We start from the raw sequence: 25734 nt of genomic DNA, 5'->3' as shown, positions 1-25734 counted from the left end.
TTGTTGCCCGTCGCTATCGAATAGTCTCCTGGCAGACAGTGCATGGGAAGTCCCAGTGGTAGTGTAGCGAGCGGCCATGTTGGATGACTCACCAGAAACACTGACCCCTGACTCTGCTGCATGCCCAACCTCTTTGGAACAAAGGTGAGATTCAGGCTGTTTTGATACTTAGGGTTAGGGCTACTCTCAGTCTGGTTTCTCCTCTGCTGCATGGTTAGAAAAGGCTGAAAGCTCAGGGAAACAGACAGGGCTTTACCATGAAGAGCCTGAGTCACCTGAGTGCATGCTCACCCTCAGACAAATATTTACAAGGACCTCGCTTACATTGATCACACTCATTTCTTCAGCAGGTACAGTATGTCTTTCATGACAACATTTATTAATAAAGTGAACATGCTGTTGGAAGGTTTCTTTGTTCAATATTTAGTCCAACGTGCAAACTCCCATTCCAGTTATAACCAGGTTCTTACAAATGGTCCCAAAAGACATACCATGACGTAACATGATTGTAAATTGGGAGTGATTGTGTGCTCGGTATAAAATTAAGAAATGGATGATGAATGTTTGAATCAATACTGAAACAAACAATTTAAGCTACTGTGTGTCCACTACATTTCTCTTTTTGAAGTGAACATTCTACAATATAATCTCTTTGTAGAACCAACAAGCCTTGTGTATTGATGGTCCTGGGTATATAAGCTGCATGCGTTTGTTTCCTTCTACTTTTACAGTGTCCTGCTTGACACCAATATTTTAAGAAAATGTGTTGAACATGTACTGTCTGGGCTACTACAGTACATTCTACACTATATGAAGAAAAAATATATATGAAGTCTAATTTAAGCAGAGTCCTAATTAGTCTTAAACTAACAATGCATCCGGTCTGGATATAAACACTTGCAATGTGATCTTTACTCAGTGTGTAAACTTATTACAAAAAGTAGAGTGAGTAAAACTTAATTCCCAAAACTACTATGAATTTCTTACAATTATGTATTTTCCCTATGATAAGTCATGGGAGCATGAACTGTTACTTTTTGACGCCTACTGTAGTCTTCATGTCATTAAGTTGTGTTCATTGTCTCACTACAAGGATAAGACATGATATTGAACAGTCAGTCCAAGAGAACCACTTTGTCCCTCACAGATTTGTCTTTAATGGAGAATGATTGATATCAAAATGACAGTAAGAATAGAAAGATGTTTTCAAGATGCCTCAGAAGAAGGTCAAAAACACAATTACAATCATAATGACATTGCTATAACCTGCTATTTCTAAATCACGAGAACTAAAAATATCAAATATAAAACACACACCATGCTCCAAGTACTACTGATTCAATGACATAAATGTCCTCAGTTTGAAAGCTTAACTGAGGCGCTAAATGTTACCCCTGCTCCCAGTTATCATTCCCTAATCATCCCCTCCATGGACAGGCTCTGCCCACCCTGCCTGGGTCCCTGTAATTTGGCTTCCCAGCAGCTCTGGAGAGAAGCCTGGACCAATGGATTGCTGTAGTGGCCCGGCACCAAGTCCTTAGCCTCTATTTACAGACCACAAATAGTACAACACCTGCCTTTTAAACACACCCCCTGCTCTCCATCCATCGATGTAGAATTCCAACCCCTTCGCCCTCCTCACTGACTCTGTTACTATCACATAGGATCATGGTGTTATTTGGGAGTGATTGTGGGAGTGATTGATGTACATTTTGTGTTTTTGAAATCCAAGGAATGTCTTCTTGACGCTATGTTGCCGAAGCCAGCCCTCTTTCCCCATACAGGAGGTGTCAAAGATCTTCTGGCACTATGTACCTTCAGGAAGTCCAGTAGGGTACTCTCTCCCATTTCTTACAATACCTTGACAAATTTGAAATGAACTGGCTTTTTGAGAGGAACAATCCCATACTGGATTTAAGCCATTCCTGTAAGAAAATGTTTAACATTGCGACAGAAGCCTCAGCCCAAAATGGCCACTCAAGCAAGCAGAGCTACAGTAGTTTAGTGCTCAGGTGGAACCAGGTTGATGCTTAACACATTTAAGCATTGTGGATTTGTTTTCATAAGCTCATTAAAGTCCCTATTTTTGGCAGCTTATGCTTAATTAAAGGCAAACCGCTTTAATTGTAATTTTGCAGATGCACTGCCATGGCCATGCTGGAAAGAACTGGACGCAGGGCTTTGAGATGTAAGCAACTGGCTGGCAATGCATAAAGATGAGCGAGAGGAACAGGGAATGGAGAAAACTCTCTACATTTCCCAGAGAACAACTTTATTGATAGCCATAAAACATTCTAAGAGTTCCCCATGTTTTGTTTATTTTGCTTAAATAGTACAGGTCTGCCTGCTGCTGTTAAAGTCACTGCATTACTCATGCACTTTGGAGGCACTATTTGAGATCTGATGAGGACACTGTGGAATATATGTTTGTCTCCATTTAGCTAAAAGAAAGGAAAGTGCAAAGGGAAACACGTAGGTGTTGAACAGAAGACGTGTCTGTGGGAAGTTTTTAAAGATATTCATTTAAGGACAAACCTGAAAGTCACTGTGTGTGGCACTGGTGTCCAGGGAGTGTTGCTCAGAAAGCTCTGGAGGAGTTTCACCCAGCTGACCTTGACATATTTTCTGAATGAACAACATGGTTTTTCCACATGGCCTTAAGGCTTAACACAGTGGAATGGTTGGCATATGCTGCTGCCTGCATGTCAGCACTGTACGCTGTCTTGGAGCACTGTCCTGTTTTACTGTGACACCCCCATGAGTTATTGACGATGCGGTCTGGCAGATGCCTCCTGGTAGTTCTCTTAAATCAGGATTGTAAAACATGAGAGCCCAACATGGTCCTGCGTGTGGAGACACCTATGTCTGCCTATATGTCCCAGACAGCAGAGCTGTTGGATGCTCCTGTTCACTCTGCAGCCGTTAGCCTCCGGATAAAGTTTACATAATGAAATTCTAATTAAAGCAATAGACCTGAAAGAATGCTCCCATTAAAAGATCATAACAATTGCCTGATGATGACAGTAGATGAATACATGCAGACAGGACAAAGTTTGCTTTGTTATTGTGTAAAACTTGCAAGAGAGTGTGACAGACAACAAGCATCTAAATGAAATGTAGTACTAGTGGCACAGGTTCTTTGAATGAATACATCTCTGTAGCCAGTCTTCAATAGACGGCTAAATTCATTCCATATGTGCAGAGGCAGACTTTAGTGAGACAGACAACACAATGAGCAAGCACATTCCAGTGAATCCCCTCATGTCATTTATCGTTATACCCCAGACTCCTGACTTTTCTGTCAATACTTCATGACACTAGGCGCAGGCTCAAGATAAGACATCAGTCTGTGATCCCTCTGATTCATCTAATTGGTCTGCTGTGAACAGAGATGCAGTAGCCAGAAATACTGTCAGCATCTAAGTGAAGGCACAAATTGAATAATAGGATACAATACCGCTTTATCTCTATGTTTTAATCTCATCAACAATGTTCTCCTTTGGAGTTTACCTTTGGTAACGTCATTAGCGCAATTTTATGCAAGATTAGGCATGTAATTATGTGTTAAATATGAGAGGTGAGCAAATCACAGGGCTAATGAAGCCATCTCTGCTAATGGGACACTATGGACACTCGTGATGCAACGTAGCTAATCATCCTACTACTATACTAGGAGGCAACAGGTTGTCCTTTTAAATGAGATGCATTATTTTCTACATTTGCTCTGACTCAACAGCAGGCATATAAGGTGCATTCTAATTACAGTGTGTAGTGTACTGTGCACATTCTGTTCATCTCATGTACAGTATAACTTCCCCTCTTGATGAACTTGTCAACAATTGACCTTTCATAAAGACAAAGCTCATATGCAGGACTGTCCCTAATAAACACACTGCTAAATAGATTCTCCTATGTGCCACATCAGACATCCGGCAGGTAGTTCGGTGAGAATAGTGCAATAATCTGTTCTCGTTTCAATGTGTCAGGGCTCCAAAAGGCAGCATTAGCACGTAGCTTGGCTAAAGACACAGTGACAAAAAGGTACGCCCCCTCAATCTGCTTCCAGGCATCCCCTGACTAGTGTGTGGAGCCATCAAATAACAGTGTTTATTTAGAGAGAACCCTATTGGATGTAGAGAGAGTACGGTTACATGTACTGCTTGGTTTGAAAGTTAGAAATTCAATGTCTGATATTTTGTTTATTTATACAAGTTTTAATCTGTAATCACTGTGCTTCATCTAATAGCACAACCAGAATGACCTGGATTGCAGTTGAGATTACATTAAAGTACATGGTGCAAGTCATAAATGCCTTGCAGAATATCATAGCATTTGTGAAGATTTTCATAGACTTGCGAGCTTGAGCATGCAGGCTTTCTATGATTACATAAGAATATATTTATTGTTACAGTAACCTCAAAATGTGGCCATGATGTGTTACTCATTTTAAGGATGAATAAATACTGTTACACTCGTTTGTAAGATATCCTTAACTGTAGGCTATTTTCTATATTGCAAAGGTAATATTGAGTTTGGTTGTGTTTGGTTGACAATGCAACCAAATATCAACATTTAAAGGAGATGTATTTACTGCTTGGATAGTTCCATCTGAGCCACTTGCTTAATTATACTCCTTCACTTGTATTTTTGGTTGAGAAGTAAATCCAACATAGCATTTGTTAACTTGCCAGTTAATAGGTTATTTACTATATTGCAAAACTGATATTGAATATTGTTTCTCAATGCAATCAAATATCAACATATGAAGAAGATTTATCTTCTGCTTGGATAGTTCCATCTGTGCCACTGACTCTGGCTTTAATTCCAGTTTGTCCACAAATTAATAATTGATATGTTGGATTCACGTCTCCATTTCAACCAAACAAGTTCAAGAATTAGACTAAATCAAGTCAAACTTTAAATACAGTTTGATTTAGTCCCCCTCCCCACATCATTATGATTTATGATTGAAAAGGTATGTATGCATACGTTTCCTTTGCTCTGTTAATTAAACCTACCCTTTGGAATGACTTTGATAGCAACAGTGCATCTATTAAGTGGAGATATCTCAACCGTCATTCTCACGATAGCACATTGGTAATAGTCAGTGACACGTATCAAAACTAAGCAGGGCTGGGCTTGGTTAAAACCCTGGATGGGTGACCAAAAGGATAGCTGTAGATAGATGACCAACGCTCCAATAAGAGGTGCTGCCTAGCCTGTAGTTTTTTTCTCATAGTGGATATTACGTTGAGGATCTGACTTTGTTTCAAAGGTAGGAATTTGACATCTTATATATGAGGTTTGTCTATGTTGAAAATTGGTTACCATAATGATATAACCCTGTGTTTGAAAAAAAATAAAACAACAGTTGATTACTTTTTTCAAATCCAATGTATTTTCCACCTAGATTCTACATCACAATACTTTGACAAATTACGTTGAAACAACGTTGATATAACCAGTTTGTACCCAGTGTGCACTTACCACTATTAGGGAAACAATTAAGAAGTTTAAAAACACTGGATGGAACAGTGTTAAACCTTCCTGGTATTGGATGCAAGTTTATCTTGCCCCCATGCACAGTGAGGAAAATAGTTCAGGATGCAAAGAAAAATTATACGCCACCTCCATGCCAATACGCTCTTTGAAAGGTTTGACAGAATATATTTTATTGAGAGCAACCAGCAAATGTATCATCGCTCATTCAATAGCCAAGCATGCTCGAAAGTAAGTATTCAAAATATTTCACAATATTGGTAGACTATTCCTGTGCAATAGGAGCACAACATCATAGCCTATTATTAATCTCAGAGTATTTACTAAGGCAGGAGATAGATACACAATAATCTATTGATGAGCAAAGACAGACGCACACACACACACACACACACACACACACACACACACACACACACACACACACACACACACACACACACACACACACACACACACACACACACACACACACACACACACACACACACACACACACACACACACACAATCAAAACCTTCTCTGTGAACCTTATCTACATAATGAGAGTGGATGTTTGTGTTTAAATCTCCTAATATGAACATAAAGGGTCTGGGCAATCCCACTACTTTCCTTACTACTCCGAGCAGTTATTCATTTTCCCTGAAAACTCCAATGCAACTACATTGCTAGGAGGCTCTCCATGAAGACCAATCAACAGAGAGAAGTTGGGGAGGAGGTTCGGGGGAGGAGGGAGGCTTTGAATGCCTCTCACATCTTACTGCTGAATAGTCGGAAGGGATCAATGCTTTCGGAAGTCCTCTGCGCCTGGAAACCTCATCATTATTCCACCAGCCCGTAGCCGTCGCTCAGACTATGAATAGTCAATAACAAATGAACAGGCAGGAAATTAAGTGCCAGACGAGTGGGCTTGAAGCCCACAGGAAGGCGTGTCTGCCATGAGTGCTGTTCGTGTGCCTCAGGTGGATGCGTGCTGCTGCTCCCTCTTTGCCTTTGTGAACTCCAGCTCTTCAAACATTCAAAAGATGATTCGCCTTGGTGACTATCCTAGTGGATGGCGAGTGGCTCTAAACTCTGTGGAATACGTGGCTTTTTCTTTCAGCAGAAGATGAATAGGGTTGATTAAGTCCTTCAGTGAGAAAACTCTTCTCACCTGGCTGTGGGGTATCCTGACCAGGCTCTGAGGGGGTGGCACTTCCAAGATAGGTGCGTGGAGACAGGGGCACATGGGTCACTGAGTGTTTGTGTCTGTCCTTGGCAGGTGGTCTCAGCAAGCCTGTGTGACGCCCTCTGTGAGTGGTGGTGGGCACAGAGAGTCCTCAGAGAGGATGTTCCTATGGGCAGGAAGCAAAGGAGCTCAGGGATCAGGAAGTGAGAGAAGGTATGGTACCCTTTATACTTTACACAGCACAAAGAATAATGGGGCAGATCTATGATGCACTTCTGAAAAGTTTGTAGTTTTGTTTTTGAAAAGGAACATCAGACAAACTTAAGACATGACATTTGTCACCGTAACAAATGCTTGGTAAATCTGACACTGAGTTGAATTTCATTATATTTACATCTGTAATGAGCTTTACTAAGATTGGGATGTGCTTAATTCTACAATGTCTGATTATTTTTTGTTGGTTTGTCAAAGCTTTTCATATTTTTTACATCAATGAGAATCACATTTGTGCACCCAGCTTTAAGCTACAATAATTGTGAATAAAAGGGAAAATCTGTCAGTTTGTATTTGGAAAAACTCCACCCCTGAAAAAAAATCTCATTATCTACATGTCTACAAGTCAACAGTAATATTAGCTATGACGTTTTCACATTATTCGTGATGGAAAGTAAATCACACGATCAGTGTGCAAAATGTAAAAAATTATTTATTTCAAACTTTGCATGTCCATGCCCAAGAGAAGAGAATTAAATTCATATTGACACTTAAAAGTCTATTAATTATGTATTGATTTGACTAATGCTATTTGGTCAACCCAGATGACCTCATGATGCAACCCTGTTAAGAGTGTGTGTGTGTGTGTGTGTGTGTGTGTGTGTGTGTGTGTGTGTGTGTGTGTGTGTGTGTGTGTGTGTGTGTGTGTGTGTGTGTGTGTGTGTGTGTGTGTGTGTGTGTGTGTGTGTGTGTGTGTGTGTGTGTTGGTAATGTATGAATCAGGACTATTTATCAGAAGGTCCGGGAGTATGACGTGCTAGACAAGAGGAAGACAGTGACAGCGCTGAAGGCTGGGGAGGACAGAGCTATTCTCCTGGGACTTAGCATGATCCTCTTATCTGTGATGATGTACTTTGTGCTGGGCATTACCATGGTGCGCTCCTACTCAGACAGGTAATTTGCTCTCACTCGCCAGGCAAATCACAATGTCCTGAAGTCTGTTTTCTTCATGTAGCCACATGCATGTCAAAGAAAAAGCTGCTGTTAGATCTTCATCGTGTCAACATGTGTATATTACTTTGGCTATTCCAGGATAATTGCTCAAATGCTGTCTGAACTGTCACAGAAACACACCAGTTAGCCAAGCTATCTTTAAAGTGCATGGCAATCTATACAATCCCCCTATATTAGCCCCTCCTGGGAGCTACCACTCTGAAGCTAAAACTGCAGTCCAAATGGTGTGGTCCCTCTATACTTTAGTTGTGGACATAAATTACAGTCAGAGGCATTTAAGATGCCAGCTGAGGCTTATGAGTAGCATTTGCGCTATGAGTTCAATGTAATTGTTACAGCATGAAAGCAGGGGACACAGGGGACAAACTTCAGTACACAATAGCCTTTCACAATACATCACCAATTACACTGCAAGGCACCAACGTCATTCCAAACCACAGAGTGTGCTGCAATTCTTTATTTAATTTCACCTCAAGTCGTTCCTTTTTTTTATTTGGATTAGGTGAAAAAGTAGTGCAACATTTATCCTGGCAGAGAAATTGAAAAGCAAGTTATTCAGAATATTACTTTTCCCTAGATCTAAGATTAATTTCCAAATATCAGTATGTAGACTATAAAGCATGCTGGGCTATTCAAGAGGTTAAGATACACCGGTAAAGTGGACAAACGTTGGAATTCAGCTGGAGATAATCACCATAATCTGCTATTTGCTAGTGTTGTCGATCTTTTCTCCCATTTCTACTACTCAACTGATTCAGTCTGCTTCATATCATGCGATATCCTGAACATTCCAACAACTTCTCCCTTTTTCATTTAATTCATTGTTAGTCATGGGTGTTGTGTCGTTGGATACAGTTGTTGTTGATGTTGAACTTACTCGTGTGGCATCCAGACAGCCATATGTCAGAGCGCACCGGGGTAGAGCTATACACAGGTCAGTAAACTCTTTAATTTTGCTCCCTACCCTCCCCACCCCCATGCCATGTAGTGTGTGGACGGAGGAATCCGGCTGCACTGTGCTCAACTCCACCATCGTGGCGGAGATTAACTGTACCTACAGCTGCGGCTCCGAGTGCTGGAAAAGCTCCAAGTACCCGTGCCTACAGGTGTTTGTCAGTCTCAACACATCCGGAAAGGTTGTACGACTCTCCCACAATGAGGAGGCACAGGACACCAACCCAGAGGTGAGACAGAGGACATGCCTAAATGTAACATGTCCAACAGTAATCCTATATTTCATTATCTTGCTTCAGCTACAGTAATAAACACCTGGTTTTACTGATCTTTACTAACAAATTATGTGGTAGCAATGTGCAATCAAATGATTCAATACAAAACAGTATATAAGCACAACTATGAAATGTGTATTTACCATGTAATTCATTTAATGTAGGGCAGTTCCACACTAACAGAGTGATGCTGAGACTCAGATTTTTTACCTTAAAATGTCTAACAAAAACCAATGATTGCAAAGTTAAACAAACCATACAACTCTATGCACAAGGACTACTTTGAACAATTTCCCCAGAAAATTGTATAAAAACACATTTTCTTGGAGAGCAGTGCATATGCGACGTTTGGTAACAGAATGGCGGCACCAACAGCACAAACCGTTATTCTGTTACCAAACTTTGCATCCCCACTAGGCACAAATTGGTTGAATCAATGTTGATTCAACATAATTTGTCAGCGTATTGTGATGTGGAATTTACATGGAAAATACATTTGATTTAAAAAAGTTAGCAAATCTTGTTTTGAGGCTGAAATTGAAAAGCACAGGATTATGTCATCACTGTGATCAATTTTCAACATAGGCAAACCTGGCATAAAATATGTTGAATTTGTACCTTTGAAACTTATCCACTATCAGAAAAAACAATTATAGTTGGGGAGCACCTCTTACTGGTGAACTGATCTATCTACAGCTATTCATTTGGTGTCCCATCCTGGGTTTTAACTATGCCCAGTCCTGCTTAGCTTTGTCACTGACTAATACCGATGTGCTACCATGAGAACAATTGTTGAAAGATCTCTTCATGAATAAATATATTCAACGTGTTGCTATCGAAGTCATACCAAAGGCTTATCAAAGCAAATAAAATGTTACCATACTTTATAAGCCATGTATATCATCAATAATACTATTTAGGCCTATACAGTGCATTTGGAAAGTATTCAGACACCTTTACTTTTGTCACATTTTGTTACGTTTACAGCCCTTTTCTAAAAATGGATTAAATTGTTTTTTCCCCCCTCATCAATCTATGCACAATACCCCACAATGACAAAGCAAAAACAGTTTTTAGACATTTTTGAAATCGGTCTGAATACTTTCCGAATACACTGTGTAGCGTTTCCACGTCATCATCAACTAATTGTTTCAATTCAACCTAGGGTTCAACTAAAAGTAGACAACACATATCGGCTTAGGGTTCCTGAACTTTGGTTGATTTCAAATGTAATCTTCAATTTAATCATTAATATGTTGTATTCACGTCTCCATCTCAAACAAAAATCTAAGTTATAACCCCCGAAGGTCGATGTCCGTGCCCCCTAAATCTAATTAGCATAATACACAAATCCCCATATTCATCTGTCAGTTTAAAATAGAGATATCTGGTTTTGCTTGGGATGCGTCTCAATCAACCACATTCGCTTATAACGTGCTTCCACATCTGCGGTAAAAGGTGACAGAGCTAGACCAGTGTTTGTCAGACCATGATACATCCCGAAATTCACACAAAATCGCCTGTAGCGTCTGAACGGTTTGGCCTACAAAGTATTATGACCACACAGTACCAGTCAAAAGTTTGGACACACCTACTCATTCAAGCGTTTTTCTTTATCTTTACTATTTTCTACATTGTAGATGCGTTTGAGCCAATTAGTTGTGTTGTGACAAGGTAAGGGGTCAAATACAAAGTCCATATTATGGCAAGAACAGCTTGAATAAGCAAAGAGAAAAAAACAGTTCACCATTACTTTAAGACATGAAGATCAGTCAATCCAGAACATTTCAAGAACTTTGAAAAATTCTTCAAATGCAGTCACAAAAACCACCAAGCGCTATGATGAAACTGGCTCTCTCATGAGGACCGCCACAGGAAAGGAAGACCCAGAGTTACCTCTGCTGTAGAGGACAAGTTCATTAGAGTTAACTGCACCTCAGATTGCAGCCCAAATAAATGCTTCAAGTAACAGGCACATCTCAACATCAACTGTTCAGAGGAGACTGTCAATCAGGCCTTCATGGTCGAATTGCTGCAAAGAAACCACTACTAAAGGGCACCAATAAGAAGAAGAGACTTGCTTGGGACAATTAAAATGAGCAATGTACATTAGACCGGTAGGAAATCTGTCCTTTGGTCTGATGAGTACAGATTTGAGATTTTTGGAGCATGGAGGAGGTGTGATGGTGTGGTGGTGCTTGCTGGTGACACTGTCTCAAACTAAACCAAAAATAAAAGTTACAGAATAGGATTAAGCCAGTGACTCAGTTGAAACTATCCAGGCATTAGATATTCTCCAAATATTGATATTTGGTTGTGTTGTCAACCAAATACAATGCATTATTAATTTTGGAATAACCTTAAATTGAAGCAATGTACTTTGTCTTACAAACTAATGTAACAATATTTATTCAACCTTAAAATGAGTAACACATCCATGGCTACATTTTGAGGTTAGCCTACTGTAACTATAAATGTTTTCTTATTAAGTAATCATAGAAATGTGCATGTTCAAGATAGCATGCAAAGGTCACAGGTCTGTGGAGATCTTCATAATTGCTATAATTGCAGACACTAGGCCCACCATAGAATTAGTTTGACACCTCTGTTTTAATGTAATCTCAACTGCTATCCAGGTTATTTGGTTGTGCTATTAGATGGAGCACTATCAGGTTTCAGGTAAGACCGAAGTGCATACTGTGTTGATGTAACAATGTTTATTGCAACAACAGGAGCAGGCAAACGACAGGTCAAGGCAGGCAGGGGTCGATAATCCAGAGTAGTGGGGCCAAGGGACAGGATGGCAGGCAGGCCCAGGGTCAGGTAAACCAGAGGTCGGTAATCCAGAGAAGGGGCAAAGGCACAGGACGGCAGGCAGGCTCGGAGTAGAGACAGGCAAGGGTCAAAACCAGGAGGACGAGGAAAAAGAGAGACTGGGGAAAAGCAGGCGCGGAGACAAAACGCTGGTTGACAATCTAAGCTTGATGCCCTTCATCTCACACAAATGATCAATGAACCTACCAGGTACAACCCCAAATCCATAAACACGGGCACCCTCATAGGTATCATCCTAACCAACCTGCCCTCCAAATACACCTCTGCTGTCTTCAACCAGGATCTCAGCGATCAATGCCTCATTGCCTGCGTCCATAATGGGTCTGCGGTCAAACGACCACCCCTCATCACAGTCAAATACTCCCTAAAACACTTCAGCGAGCAGGCCTTTCTAATCGACCTGGCCCGGGTATACCGGAGGCATATTGACCTCATTCCATCAGTAGAAGATTCCTGGTTATTCTTTAAAAGTCCTAACCTCACCATCTTAAATAAGAGCGCCCAATTAAAAAAATGCAGAACCAGGAACGATATAGCCCTTGGTTCACTCCAAACCTGACTGCCCTTGACCAGCACAAAAACATCCTGTGGCGTACTGCATTAGCATCGAATAGCCCCACGATATGCAACTTTTCAGGGAAGTTAGGAACCAATATACACAGGCAGTTAGGAAAGCACAGGCTAGCTTTTTCAAACAGAAATTTGCATAAACTCAAAAAAGTTCGGGGACACTGTAAAGTCCATGGAGAATAAGAGTATTTCCTCCCAGCTGCCCACTGCACTGAGGCTAGGAAGCACTGTCACTACCAATAAATCCACGATAATTGATCATTTCAATAAGCATTTTTCTACGGCTGGCCATGCTTTCCACCTGGCAACCCCTTTTCTTGTTAACAACTATAGTTTTGGCAAGTCGGTTAGGACATCTACTTAGTGCATGACACAAGTCATTTTTCCAAAAATTGTTTACAGACAAATGATTTCACTTGTAATTCACTGTTTCAGTGGGTCAGAAGTTTACATACACTAAGTTGACTGTGCCTTTAAACAGCTTGGAAAATTCCAGAAAATTATGTCAAGGCTTTAGAAGCTTCTGAAAGGCTAATTGACATCATTTGAGTCAATTGGAGGTGTACCTGTGGATGTATTTCAAGGCCTACCTTCAAACTCAGTGCCTCTTCGCTTAACATCATGGAAAAGTCCAAAGAAATCAGCAAAGACCTCAAAAAACATTGTGGAACTCCACAAGTCTGGTTCATCCTTGGGAGCAATTTCCAAACACCTGAATGTACCACGTTCATCTGTACAAACAATTGTACGCAAGTATAAACATCATGGGTCCAAGCAGCCATCATACCGCTCAGGAAGGAGACACGTTCTATCTCCTACAGATGAACGTACTTTGGTTTGAAAAGTACAAATCAATCCTAGAACATCAGCAAAGGACCTTGTGAAGATGCTGGAGGAAACGGGTACAAAAGTATCTAAATCCACAGTAAAATGAGTCCTATATCGACATAATTTGAAAGGTCGCTCAGCAAGGAAGAAGCCACTGCTCCAAAACCGCCATTAAAAAACCAGACTATGGTTTGCAACTGTACATGGGGACAAAGATCGTACTTTTTGGAGAAATGTCCTCTGCTCTGATGAAACAAAAGAAAACTGTTTGGCCATAACGACCATCATTATAATTGGAGGAAAAAGGGGGAGGCTTGCAAGTCGTAGAACACCATCTCAGCCGTGAAGCACGGGGGTGGCAGCATTATGGTCTGGGGATGGCAGCATCATGTTGTGGGGGTGCTTTGCTGCAGGAGGGACTGGTGCACTTTACAAAATAGATGGCATCATGAAGAGGGAAATTATGTGAATATATTTAAGCAACATCTCAAGACATCAGTCAGGAAGTTAAAGCTTGGTCGCAAATTGGTCTTCCAAATGGACAATGACCAAGCATACTTCCAAAGTTGTGGCAAAATGGCTTCAGGATGACAAAATCAAGGTGTTGGCCATCACAAAGCCCTAACCTCAATCCTATAGAAAATTTGTGGGCAGAACTGAAAAAGCGTGTGCAAGTAAGGAGGCCTACAAGCCTGACTCCATTATACAAGCTCAGGAGGATTAGGCCAAAATTCACCCAACTTATTGTGGGAAACTTGTGGAAGTATACCCAAAACGTTTGACCCAAGTTACACAATTTCAAGGCAATGCTACCAAATATTAATTTAATGTATGTAAACTTCTGACCTACTGGGAATGTTGGTTAAAGAAATAAAAGCTGAAGAAAATCATTCACTACTATTATTCTGACATTTCACTTTCTGAAAATAAAGTGGTGATCCTATCTGACCTAAGACAGGGACTTTTACTATAATTAAATGTCAGGAATTGTGAAAACTGAGTTTAAATGTATTTGGCTAAGGTGTATGTAAACTTTTGACTTCAACTGTATATCTATCTTATCTGCCTTTATAAGGTCTTCGAAAGCCAAGTCAACAAATAGATCACCGACCATTTCAAAGCCCACCGTACCTTCTCTAATATGCAATCTGGTTTCCGAGCTGGTCATGGGTGCACCTCAGCCACGCTCAAGGTCCTAAACGATATCATAACCGCCATCGATAAAAGACAATACTGTGCAGCTGTATTCATCGACCTGGCCAAGGCTTTCAACTCTGTCAATCACCACATTCTTATCGGCCGACTCAACAGCCTTGTTTTCTCAAATGACTGCCTTGCCTGGTTCAACAACTACTTCTCAGACAGAGTTCACTGTGTCAAATCGGAGGGCCTGTTGTCCGGACCTCTGGTAGTCTCTATGGGGTGCCACAGGGTTCAATTCTGTACACATCAATGATGTCTCTCTTGCTGCTGGTGATTCTCTGATCCACCTCTACACAGACAACACCATTCTGTATACTTCTGGCCCTTCTTTGGACACTGTATTAACTAACCTCCAGACGAGCTTCAATGCCATACAACTCTCCTTCCGTGGCCTCCAACTGCTCATAAATGCAAGTAAAACTAAATGCATGCTCTTCAACCGCACCTGCCCGCCTGTACAGCAAGACTACTCTGGACGGTTCTGACTTAGAATATGTGGACAACTACAAATACCTAGGTGTCTGGTCAGACTGTAAACTCTCCTTCCAGACTCACATTAAGCATCTCCAAACCAAAATTAAATCTAGAATTGGCTTCCGATTTCACAACAAAGCATCCTTCACTCATGCTCCTTAACATACCCTCGTAAAACTGACTATCTTACCAATCCTTGACTTCGGCGATGTCATTTACAAAATAGCCTCCAACACTCTACTCAGCAAATTGAATGCAGTCTATCACAGTGCCATCTGTTTTGTCACCATTGCCCCATATACTACCCACCACTGCGACCTGTATGCTCTCGTTGGCTGGTCACCATAGCAGCACCCACCTGTAGCACGTGCTCCAGCAGGTATATTTCACTGGTCACCCCCAAAGCCAATTCCTCCTTTGGCCGCCTTTCCTTCCAGTTCTCTGCTGCCAATGACTGGAACGAATTGCAAAAATCACTGAAGCTGGAGGCTCATATCTCCCTCACTAACTTTAAGCACCAGCTGTCAGAGCAGCTCACAGATCACTGCACCTGTACATAGCCCATCTGTAAATAGCCCATCCAACTACCTCATCCCCATACTGTTTATTTATTTTTCTTTCTTTTTTGCTCCTTTGCACCCCAGTATCTCTACCTGCACATTAATCTTCTGCACATCTATCACTCCAGTGTTTAATTGCTAAATTGTAATTATTTCACCACTATGGCCTATTTATTGGCTTACCTCCCTTATCTTACTTCATTTGCACACACTGTATATATACTTTTTTCTCTATTGTGTTATTGACTGTATATTTGTTTATTCCATGTGTAACTCTGTGTTGTTGTTTGTGTCGCACTGCTTTGCTTTATCTTGGCCAGGTGGCAGTTGTAAATGAGAACTTGTTCTCAACTAGCCTACCTGGTTAAATAAAGGTGGGGAAAAAACGAGAGAGAAAAAAACTTGAACAAACCTGATGAACTGGCACAGACAGACAGAAAACACAGGTATAAATACTCAGTGGGGAAGTTGGGCGACACCTGAAGAGGGGGTGGAGACAAGCCAAAAGACAGGTGAAACAGATCAGGGCGTGACAATGCACAGTGATAATACATGAACACAAAATATCTGACATTGTATTACCATTTGAACTTTGTTGTGCTTTAAAATGGTTGGAAGCGCGCTGGAAAACACATTTAGATGACAACTAAACCAAAATCAGACATTGTTTTTCTATTGGAACTTAGTTATGCTTTTAGGTGCTTGAAAGCAGTGACAACACATTGTGAATTCAACAAACCTCTGGCTGTCTTTTTGAGTGGGTGAATAAAGGTTGAAATCTCATTGATCAATGTCTCAACCAAATATTACCCACATTTTCACGTTGAAATGACGTGGTGTGCCTAACTCTTCATGTTAATGTGTTTTGTAAAATTGTCTGTGAAAATTGTTAAAAGTAGTCCTTGTGCATAGGTATTGTTTGTTTAACTTTGCAATCATTGGTTTTTGTTCGACACACATTTTAAAGTGAAAAATCAAATAAAACAACATTCTATTAACTGTGATCTAATTCTCAGCATCACTCTGTTTTCGTGGAATTGCCCTGTAACAATGAGAAAACAATATGGTTTAATCCACCCTAATTCGCTAAAAATAAAGAAATAGTTTATCACAATGCACCCACATAAAAACACTGGAAACGGAAGGGCCTCGAGTTCTAATTAACTTCAGACGACTCCACCTCAATAGATTACTTGAGGTGAGAGGTGAAAAACTTGCAGCTGACAACAAATTCTAGAGGTTACATATCAATTCAACTCATCCAAGACAAGCAGTTAACCCACTGTATTCATAATAAATCTGTCTTTGTTCTCTTAGTGCTTCTATGTGCCCAAATGCCAGAAGGACTTCAATGCGATCCACACTGTGGTCATGAAAATCTTGGAGCGTCTGAAAACACAGCATCAGGTGCTGTGTTACATGGACCCAGGTGAACAGCAGGACAGTGCTCTACTGACACGCATCTATGGACGATTGGCAGTGTACCACTCACTCTTTTGGCCAACCTGCACCCTCATTGGTGGAACCATCATCATCGCCATGGTGAAGCTCACCCAGTACCTGTCCATCATGTGTGAACAGGTGGGCAGGATCAAAAGGTGAGAGTAAGTCCAGCAACAGGGGACAGGTGCTAGGCTACAAGGCCAGGAGACAGGGGCCAGGCTTCAGGGGCCAAGGGATAGGCTACAGTAGCAGCACAAGGTCCTGGTTTTCATACGCAGCCTAGGAACCTTAAGGAAGCTCTTTATATTCCATTTGCGCTAAAGACTTGTGTATGAGAGCTGAGCAACAGGGGATCTGGGGGCTTATATGCCCCACATGATTCCTCTGGGCCTTCTGAGGAAATCAATAGGACTGATATGGGCTCCCGGCAGCTGTGCCATGGCAGGTGAAAGTCAATGACTTTGGGGCACAATGATTTTTCCTTTTCTGCACCTCCATAAGTGGCACAATCATACAAAGTGATGGCTTGAAAGAAGTGGCCAACACTGGACCTAATCTGCCCTTGAACCCCTAGACAGCATTGATGATCCATTCACACTGTGACGACAAGGCAGTGATGCCAAGAAGGTTTGACCGAGACAACTATGTCGAAGCATTGTCCAGAATACTGATCTAAACTTGGCTCCTTGTGTTACTGGTATTGGGTGGAGGGTTACACAACTACAGGCGGCTGGGGGCGACACCCCTAAACGAGGTGTTGACTATCTATGCTGTAAGCCTGGGTCTGTAGAGACTCCATTCCAAGCTAATAGTTTGGGATAAACACTTCCTTGCAATATGGTGTAGCAGTAATTACATATCACAATAGGTCTTAGTCACTAGGATGATTAGATTGAAGTACAATGCAACTTCCCAAGGGCAACTGTTCAATACAAAATGCCTTAATGTCTGGCCCTAAGACTGTGAGAGATTACTCAGCATTTCAGACAGGAATTCTACAGGACCTTCTCTGAAATGGGTAGATATACTGAGGCAAACTGCATTTTCAGTGCCTGGGCGTGGCTGCATAAAACACCTTAAGTTAATTTCCCCCTCGTCTTTTTCTTTAAAGTTCCCTTAACTTTAAGTCAGTTGCACAAAACATTTTAAGGTGAATTCCCCCCTTAAATGTAGTGAAAAGGTTAAGGGTTCCAGTGAGGTCCTTTAAGTGTTTCATTCACTATGGATATCAATGTAAACAGCATTTGTGGAGGCGAATGTATGTTGCTTTCATCTGCTCTGGTGACAAAAGGAAAACATCAACCAGCTAGCTACTTAGCTAAACAATGGAAGGTACACAATCCATGGATACAAAGCTAGCTGGCTAGTTAGCTATAGCTACTCTGTAAGCTACTGTGGCTTGACGTACTATAAAGCAATAAAAACAAGTTGAGAAACAAAGTATCTACAAGAAATGCAGTTTATTATCTTCTGAAGCCATTTGGTTGTCCTGTCTTGATTGTAGAGGTTATATTTTGCTTTCTCACAAAATCAAAGCATCTCTTTGACCAGCATTTATTCTGTGAAACAGGCGGTCTCCATGGTAACAAGATACCCTTTCTGCCATACATGCCTTCAAACTACCATAGAACCCCTTTAAGTATGCCTTTAACTAATAAAATATTTGAGGGGCACTGCCGGCCGGCAGGGTAGCCTAGTGGTTAGAGTGTTGGACTAGTAACCGAAAGGTTGCAAGTTCAAATTCCCGAGCTGACAAGGTACAAATCTGTCATTCTGCCCCTGAACAGGCAGTTAACCCACTGTTCCTAGGCCGTCATTGAAAATAAGAATTAGTTCTTAACTAACTTGCCTAGTTAAATAAAGGTCAAATAAAACAAATAAAATATGCAATGCCCTTAAACAATTCCCTTAGGTAAGGAAAAATGATTCCTTAAAGGAAACTCTTAAGATGTTTTATATAAAACACCTTAAGTAAATGCCTTACCTTTAAGTCAGTTGCCCTGGTTGCAAAAGGAAAATATCAACCAGCAAGCTTGGTGTATAGCTAGCTAGCTACATAGCTAAACAATGGAAGGTGCACAATCCATGGCTATAAAGCTACCTGGCTAGCCCGCTAGCTACCCACTAAGTGCATTAACTTGAGGTACTAGAAAGTAATAAGTAACAAGTTGAGAAAAAAGTAACAGCAAGAAATGTGTTTTATCTTCTGAATCAATTTGTTTCTCCTCTGTTGAATGTAGAAGTTCTATTTTGCGATCTCCCCCCAAAAATGTGATTTATTTGACAAGAGATCACATTCAGACAGTGAATCAGGTCATCTCCATGGTAACCAGAGACTATTACTGCCGTACATGCCTTCAAACTAGAGTAAACCCCCTTCAGTATGCCTTTACCTAAGGGAAATGTTTGAGGTGCTCTATGCAACGCCCTTATAGAATTCCCTTAGGTAAGTGGAAATTATGACTTAATAAGGGAAAGCCTTAAGGGAAACACATACAATGTTTTATGCAACCAGGCGCACACATTTATTTGAGAAGAAGCACAAATCGATGATGGAAATAAGTCATGGCACGTTTTACCACAAATATTTACAGAATGACCAAACTGGGTAAATATTGACAATATTTCATTATTGGTTCCATGATCACTATTTTTACTGTTTGTTAATATTATTTTGCTGTCACTGTCATCTTATGTGGTCATCAGCAGTTTATCCCTGACTACAATTGTTACATTATTGACTGTTGCTTACTTATCAATCGATACAAACCAATTGTAAATGCAATTTTGTCTTGCATTCATACATTTAAAGACAAACTCCGCAATTACAGAACATCCCTGGTTTGTATTTAGTGATCATTGGGTTGGTCAAAGTAGTTAAAAGGCTCAAGAAATCCACAAAAAACTGAGCCTTAGTATAAGAGTAGTCTGTTAACTGTGAAACCAAGTCAAATGTATTGGTATACTGCCTTACTTTATGATTGATAGAGTGTGTGGGTGAACAACTCATGTCTGTCCTCCATTAATCCTACCGTCTACTGTACAGCACAGTTCTTGGGATTTGAAGAGTTTCATTCCAAAATGCTGTATATCCATTTCCATTAGCTTTTGTTGTCTAAAGAAATTGTAAAAGAGATTGGGGTGTTTTTTTTAACTATCTAATCATAGTTTGGGGTTGTCCAATGACAGAGGTGTAGTTGTTTAAAATGTATCACTTGATGGTTTCATTTCAGAGACAAATAATCATGTTTTCTTTGCAAAATGCTATATATCCGCCTTATTCAGAGAAATAAGTAGTACTGCTAGGATTTACACAGTGAAATGTAACAAATAATTACATTTTTAATGAAGAACTGTACACATTTGTGACATCAATATATAAACAAAATACTAAATAATTATATACAGTAATATGAGATCTGTATGTAAAACTATTACATTTGTGATTTAGCAGATGCTCTTATCCAGTGTGAATTATAGTAAGTGCATTCATCTTAAGATAGCTAGGTTAGACAACCACATAGTGTATCACAGTCAGATATACAAGATACGAGCATTCCATTCCAGCTAAACAATGGATATAGAGCGTTTTGCAAAAAACACAATTTCATACACATCTAAAATCTATTAATAAAAATCTGATAACAATAACATTTTACAAACACATGAAGGTACCCAAAAGCAATAATTTATGATTAAAAAAAACACAAATGCACAAGCATTAAGGACATTTGAGGTGCCGGTACTCAGCTCTGCTTAAGCTCCTGTCAAGCACTGTACTGTAGCATTTTGGAAATAAACTCTTAATTTACTCTCTCCTCAGCTCAACAGTATTTCCAGACAGACCAGTTGATTTTACCATCGCGGACAAATGGATTTGCTGGGAATGGTATCTGAATAGTGTCTTCAAAGGGCACCTTATTTAAAGTATACTGACTGGCTGTGATGAATCTGTAGTTGGAGAGTAATCAGTCACTGGGCCTGTGCGTGCCTTCCACGGGTGGCTGGACCCAGCTCTGGCGACAGCAATCCCTCACAAATAGGTCCTCGGAAATCTTCCTTTCATTGAACAATTTCCAGTGTAGTGATTTTAATAGGAATGATTAAAAAAGGGAAGTGCAGTCCGAGTGCTTGGTGGTTTGAGAAAGTGTGGGTGTTTGTCATTGACAGGGGATAAATGCCCTGGCTGATGCAGACGGTGATATGTTCCCACTTCTTGTGCGAGTGAGAGAATGGTACAATGGCCATGTAATTTCATTCTTTCCCCATTCCATTAGAAACGAGCCACTATTAGTCACAAGGTAGCCAGTGCTGCTGACACCCAGACTGCTGTGGGGATTATAGTGTGAAATGAGACACTATTCAAACCAATGCAGTCACATAGACCACATTTTACACTATTGATCAAAAAGTAAATGACAGGAAGATATCTACTTTACAAAATGAAGGTATTTCCTTTAAATTGTACCCAACATAGCTCTGTCAATTACATAGTAGCTCAGTAGAGAGTGAGAGTCAGAGGATGCTGTTGATATATTTGGCACTATACTTAACATTTCTTACATCTCACTATGAATATGGAGTAACATAAAAGTCTCCAATAAGTAGCCCCAAATTGGCTTTTTGTCTAAATTCTGTAATTCAAACATATGAATGAGTAATGACTGCTTCTCTATCATACTGTATCTTAAAACAGTGGTGGAAGGAGGACGCCGAAGGGACATGGGGTCAAGGGCGGAGAACAACTATGGAGAACAAAAACTGAGCATTGTGTCAATTGAACCAGCCTGCTCACCTTAACCAATGTAAACAGCCCACATGTCACTTGGATAAAAAGCACTTAGTGCCTGCTGTTTTCAGCTCTTAATAAGGGTATATGTTTTTTACAGAACCCACTTTGCCCCTTTCCCTTGGTGACCAACAGAGAGTCATTCTACATTTTAATCATTTAGCAGACACTCATATCCAGAGCAACTTACAGGAGCAATTACAGTTAAGTGCCTTGCTCAAGGGCACATCAACATACTTTTCACCTAGTCGGCTCATGGATTCAAACCAGCGACCTTTCGGTTACTGGCCCTATGCTCTTTTCTGCTCGGCGACCTTCGGAGTTAACAGCTAAATGCAGGTTCTTTATGACGTGACTAATGGACGAATGGACAGATCCATAGCTCCCCTCCGATTTCATTGTGGGGGACAATAACAATGTTTAACCTTCCACATGAAAATAGAAATAAGAAAGAAAAAAGAAAAAGAAAAAGGACACAGCCCTCCACACAACCTATCCAATCAGTCTTGCAAGAGAGAGAGCTTGGTGACAGCTTGGTAAGTAAGTGCTGTCTCGTATGACTGCTAAGTGTATCACTGACCATGATCAAAAAAGGCAACAGTAAAGATGTATGTAGCTCCCCATGAAAGATGCAGCGCCCCCCTTGGACCAATCAGTGTAATTTTGTAAATGACTCATCATTCACCCATCATTCACCCAAGTTTTGTCGAAATCAGGCCAGTGGTTAAGATATCGCGTGTGGCCAACTTACGTACAGTTGATTACTATAGCGCCCACCTTGGGCCAATCAGTGTAATTTTCTAAATGCCGGATCTCTATGGCAAGATGCATCATTCACCTAAGTTTTGTCAAAATCGAGCTAATGCTGTCTGAGATATCGCGTGTGACTAACTAATGTACGTACGTGCAAACGTACGAACAGAGACAGAGACACAGTCACCGCCCCGATTTCATCATGGAGGTCAACTACTCCAGAGGTTACATTTATCACCATTAGGTGTTTGCAGGTCTGTGACTGATTACTCTTGTGTTGTCAAGTGACCAGTGTAGACTAAAATGTGACCCTTTGGCACCCTCTGCTGTCCAGGAGTCAGCTTTACTTCTGAGCCATAACAGTTCTGAGAGCTAGATCCCTTGATATATATATCAAGGGATCTTGATATATATATATATATATAAATAATGAAATAATTATGTAGGTGGTTTGGTTGTGAATCCTGCACATGCATTTAGGACAGTAAGTCCTAATGTCTGAAAAATGCATTCAATTAATGTATTTCATTTTTATGTTGCATTGACAATATCACAAAAGGGTTGCTCTCACCAATTGGCACCTTTAAGTTTGGGTAAAATCATAAATATTTTCCCCAGACAGTTATAAAACACCTGTGGTCCATTTTGTGTCTCTGTCAGGTTCCTGAGGTCACTATTGGCTTCAGTAGGAAAATACCCTAACATCTATCAAGGCTTTTTAGTCTCCCTTTCGGAAACATTTCAACTCTCAGGAGACTTCAAAAGCAATGTTCAAAAACAAATCTGCCATTTTTCAACAAGCGAGAACAAGAGAGAATCTTACAGTACTAGGATGTTTGCCTGGGAACTCCAGGTATCTGAAACTGAGGTTATCCATCTAGTTACTGCATCTCAGTGCAAAAGGTGTCACTGCAGTCCCTGGTTTGAATCTAGGCTGCATCACATCATGCCGTGATTTGTAGTCCCATAGGGGCGGCGCACAATTGGCACAGCGTCGTCCGGGTAGGTTGCCATTGTGAAAAGGAATTTGTTCTTAACTGACTTGCCCAGTTAAAGGTTAAATAAAATAAAAAATGTAATTTAGATCATGTCAGTTACTGTTGCCTTTCAGGAGTCATTCATCAGTGGTTTCCTATTATGAGTATGCTATTAGCCTTTACAAATACACCAGCATATGGTGGAATTATCACATACCAACCAGATTTCCTGGGAATGCAGGCCTTTTAGTTTGAGGGTTCTTTATATGGTGGATGGATGACTATGTATACAAACACTGGGGGCACTATTGTCGGCTGCCGTTAAGCCAGCTCAATTGTCAAACACATGCTTGTTTGCAATTCGACCTGTTAAAGGCGGAGTTCTTCTACACTGAACAAAAATATAAACGCATCATGCAACCATTTCAAAGATTGTACTGTGTTGCAGTCCATATAAGGATAATCTGTCAATTGAAGTAAATTCATTAGGCCCTAATCTATGGATTTCACATGAGGAACACAGATATGCATCTTGTTGGTCACAGATACCAATGGTATGGATTAGAACACCAGTCTGGTGTGACCAGGGGGCCACCTGTGGAGGTCCTGGTCTGGCGTGGTTACACATGGTCTGTGGTTGTGAGGCCGGTTGGACGTACTGCCAAATTCTATAAAACAATGTTGGAGGTGGCTTTTGGTAGAGAAATGACATTCAGTTCTCTGGCAACAGCTCTGGTGGACATTCCTGCAGTCAGCATGACAATTGAACACTCCCTCAAAACTTGAGACATCTGTGGCATTGTGTTGTGTGACAAAACTGCACATTTTAGAGTGGCCTTTTTTAACCCCAGCACAAGGTGCACCTGTGTAATGATCGTGTTGTTTAATCAGCTTCTTGATATGCCACGCCGCTCAGGGGGATGAATTATATTGGCAAAGGAGATATACTCACTAACAGGGATGTAAACACATTTATGTACACAATTTGAGAGAAATAAGCTTTTTTTTGTGCGTATGGAACATTCTTGGGATCTTTTATTTCAGCTCACAAAACATAGGACCAACACTTTACAAGTTGCGTTTACATTTTTGTTCAGTATAGTTTCTTGCAATAACCCTCTGTGACTGTAAATAATATTTCTCTCAAAACTGTGATTCCTAAAAAATGTGTCCGGAGATTTGGTCAACTCCGTCAGATTTGTCTAAAATCCTAAATGAATCAGGAATGAGCAGGGTCAGCTATACCACAAGGACCACTTATTCATGTCCTCATTACATGTAGTGCAACAAGACCACTCATAGTCTGTTAATTTAAACAAACAATATTGGAATCACAATGGTCACAACCAAAACTGTCAACTCCATCTGCCTGATAGATTAAGATACATTTAGTTAGGTTTTAGAGTCATAAAGAAACTGAGGAAAAACTAAATTGCTACTGTGTATTCCACTTGAATGAAGCAGAAAATGTCATCTTTGTCAAATCAAATCAAACTTTATTTATACAGCACATTTCAGACATGGAATGCAACGCAATGTGCTTCATATTGTCATCTACCTAAAAACATAAACTCAGTCAGATGTTTGTATAACGTCAACTCCGTCAGAGTGCTGAAAGGTCTGATGGTATGGTTATGATTTAATTGGTGATTTTCAAATTAATTATTTGATATATTTTACAAAAAAAATGCCTGTTTTGAGAATCTGTTGTCTACTCTGCCAGTGGCTTGTCAACTCCGTCACTGATGGCTAACCCAATTACAATAGATACTTTTTGTTCCAATATTCTGTTTTTTTTTATCACTGTTCTAAAAACATAAGGATAGTCTAATGTTTGCTTTATAAATGTAGTTTTAAGTTCTAAATCTAGAAAAGACATGCCAAAATGCAAACAAAATTTCCCCTGAGCATTAATGCTTTTAAACAAAACACAAAACAGCTTGGAGAGTTGTATTAAATATTTGAATAATATAATGTTATAATTAAACAATCAAGGCCTGTAAACACTTGTTGGACAATAATTGTAAACATTTAATTGCTTTTATGATGTGTCAACAAAGTTTACATAAATCCAGTTAGATTATTATGTTTTATTTTTTGGGGGGTGGGGGGGGGGGTTGTTCCTTTACATGGTTTGTCCCCACTTTCAAGAATCTCTGAACTCTAAAAAAGCTAAAT

At 40.3% G+C, this 25734-nt stretch overlaps 1 protein-coding gene across 1 annotated transcript; it reads left to right on the top strand.

Moving 5' to 3' along the window:
* Nucleotides 1–22695, top strand: LOC118358723 (calcium-activated potassium channel subunit beta-2-like). The gene is made up of 5 exons (XM_035736656.2): nt 1–144; nt 6762–6881; nt 7665–7835; nt 8884–9079; nt 16912–22695. The coding sequence occupies exons 1-5, from the start codon at nt 77–79 to the stop codon at nt 17194–17196; spliced, it is 840 nt and encodes a 279-aa protein (XP_035592549.2). The 5' UTR covers nt 1–76; the 3' UTR covers nt 17197–22695.
* The last annotated feature ends 3039 nt before the right edge of the window (nt 22696–25734 follow it).

The sequence above is a fragment of the Oncorhynchus keta genome, chromosome 26 (genome assembly GCF_023373465.1).
Source record: "Oncorhynchus keta strain PuntledgeMale-10-30-2019 chromosome 26, Oket_V2, whole genome shotgun sequence".
Classification (NCBI taxonomy): Eukaryota; Metazoa; Chordata; class Actinopteri; order Salmoniformes; family Salmonidae; genus Oncorhynchus; species Oncorhynchus keta.
This window is presented reverse-complemented; position numbering and strand designations above follow the sequence as displayed.

What these genes read in the sequence shown, in the direction of transcription:
- LOC118358723 (XM_035736656.2), top strand. Translation starts at nt 77, where the DNA reads ATGTTGGATGACTCACCAGAAACACTGACCCCTGACTCTGCTGCATGC. An exon ending in GGATCAGGAAGTGAGAGAAG is followed by an intron (nt 6,882 to 7,664) that starts GTATGGTACCCT and finishes TGTATGAATCAG; the next exon opens with GACTATTTATCAGAAGGTCC. An exon ending in CACAGGACACCAACCCAGAG is followed by an intron (nt 9,080 to 16,911) that starts GTGAGACAGAGG and finishes TTGTTCTCTTAG; the next exon opens with TGCTTCTATGTGCCCAAATG.